Here is a 2,500-nt window from a genome sequence, read left to right on the forward strand (position 1 = left end):
GAGGAGTGACAAAAAGCGTTCAAATGGGCAGAAACTCAAGTCGCTTCCTGGCAGATTAAAGGGAGTGAGTCAGCCTCCTCCACCACCACCACCACCTCGCTCCTCCAAAGGGTGTAGTAAGGGGTCTAGAGGGTGTCCCAGGGCCCCTCTTACCCCTATAGTGCCCCTGAAGAGCCACAACCCCAGGGAACTGAAATGCAAGTCCCAGTTATTTGTGAGGCTCAATATAGGGAGTCACTTATCGGAGAGCAGTGATGGAGCAGTGTGTGGTGTGTTGTGCCCTGTGGAGTGTGGTGAGGTGGCAGGGCAAGGACGTCCTCAGCCACAGCCCATCACAGCGCCCCTGCCACGCCCCTGTCAAGGCAGCGACACCCTCCCATTTAACACAGAGATAAATGTTGCGTCAAATCACGTATACGAATTGGATTTTAAACCTTCCGCCACTGTCAGTTCTTCCACTCCTGTCGCTCCTGTGGTCTCTGTCCCTCCTCCCGCCCCCCTCCAGCCACCCCCGCCTCCCGTGGCTCCCCCAGTCGGAGTCATTAGGGAGCGTCCGTACTATGACTGTGGTTATGACACAGACAGCGACTCACCCTCCCCTCACTCAACGCTGGAGAGTGACGAGAGAAGGGACAGTAGGCGCACTCTTCCCCTCCCCTCCTCTTCCTCTCCTGCCTCCCCTCTGCCTTCCTCTCCCCTGTCAGTGTGGAGTAGGTATCTTTCTTGGCTCCACCGTGTCACTAAGGCTCAAAGATAGACTAGTTCTGCTTAATTAGTAGCCTGAAGGACACCCACACACCACAGAGCTTTGGGTCCGCTCTCACTCTATTCAATGTAACCTTATGTAACTTTCAGCATTTAGAGTGATTTTTATTATTTATTTATCTATTTGTTTTGATTTTTTTTTTTATTTATTTATTTTTTGAATGTAAGAAGGGAAGGCTGGCCAAGGATAACAAAATGAAAAGAAAAAAATACCCACTTATTTGCCAATCCCCTTGCTGGTCTGATTGAATGTTTTGAAAATGTCATAAAACCTTCCTTCATTGTTCCCCCAGAAATCCACAAGAACCATTACAGTCAACCACATAGACCACTCACTTCTCCCTCTCTCAAAGGAAATCAAGTAGGAAGGTGGAAATTCACTCTCACTTCCTCTGTCACTCTCCCAAAGTACTCACAAGAACTTTCAATCATTTAGAGTGAATAACCCCTTCATGACGTGTTTCCATATTCATTCTGGTGACTATTTGGTGACTTGATACAGCTTCAGAAACTCATGTGGGGATTAGAATAGTGAAGACTGTGGCTGTTAATCTTGTGATGTGACCAATTTCTCCCTGGTCTGTGGGTGTCCTTGGCTTGAAAACTTGATAGTGTGGTCTGTTCCTGGTCTGGTCTGTGTGTGTGTGTGTGTGTGTGTGTGTGTAAGGTTTGTATTCAGAAATGCTTTGTTCTCTCACCTCCACAAATTTCCAAGGCTACAGAAATGACTAGCGGGGTTTTCAAGAGTGTTTCTCCAGTTATAGATGCAGAAATGCTGTCACTGCCCCTAAAAAGGTAAAAAACACCTTAGAAATTCATGTCAATTTAAATAAAGCTTTTGAAATAGTGGAGGTGAAACATAGAAGTGTTTGAGAATACCAACCTAATAGAGGAGATTAACTAGTGATAGGTAGGACAAGTAGTTCTCGTCTCAACCACAGACAATGAGATTAGAGTGAGAACAGTGATTGTGAAAAATTAGACAAGTTTGTGATCAGAACGCTACAAACTTTTTTTACTCAATTATTTTCACAGTTTTCTCGATAATTTGCAAAGCTATCCACTGAGACAATGAGATTAGAGCGAGAATAGTGAAAGATCTGGTGGTGAAAATGAGACAAGTTTGTGATCAGAATGCTACAAACTTTTTTTTACTCTATTTATTATTTTGACAGTTTTCCCTCAGTAGTTTGCTAAGCTATCCATTAAGTTTGCTGTACCAGGCAGAAACTAAATAAAGTGCAGTTTTTTTGCAATGTATGTTTCAGTTTATTGTTTTGTGTATAAAGTTTTTGGTTTAGCATGAGACGAGACACACCACGCACTTGTTCACTCGTTCATTTGTTCACTTGTTCTGCACTTTACGACTTTATTCTGAAACGTTTGCCGCCCACCTCCACTTTCATCTAACCTAACCTAACCTAACCTAATGGGCCGCAATTTAAGTGACGCGGATTTCCAAAGGCATTTTTTTAACCCCTTTAGTACCATGACGTGTTTCCATATTCATTCCGGTTACTATTTAGTGATTTTTATACAGCTTCAGAAACCCATGAGGGGGTTAAAATAGTGAAGACTGTGGCCATTAATCTTCTGACCTCCATAGACCCTTCCTAATGTCAGTAAAATTATCTAATCGAACTCAAATCTCAGGGTAAAAATGTGTCCCAGTATTGAAAGGGTTAATGGTTGCAGACTAAGTAATGAAGTTTGCATATTATTAACTACAAACTGA

The 2,500-nt window shown here is 43.2% G+C and overlaps 1 protein-coding gene across 1 annotated transcript in view; it reads left to right on the forward strand.

Moving 5' to 3' along the window:
• LOC123519450 (F-actin-monooxygenase Mical-like) overlaps positions 1-2,500 on the forward strand; it is a 98,585-nt gene that overhangs the window by 37,514 nt on the left and 58,571 nt on the right. Inside the window, 1 exon segment of the mRNA XM_045280750.1 lies at positions 1-736. This exon segment is cut by the window's left edge and continues 200 nt beyond it. Within this exon segment, the coding sequence (XP_045136685.1) occupies positions 1-736 (736 nt within the window).

Source organism: Portunus trituberculatus, chromosome 7, assembly GCF_017591435.1.
Source record: "Portunus trituberculatus isolate SZX2019 chromosome 7, ASM1759143v1, whole genome shotgun sequence".
Classification (NCBI taxonomy): Eukaryota; Metazoa; Arthropoda; class Malacostraca; order Decapoda; family Portunidae; genus Portunus; species Portunus trituberculatus.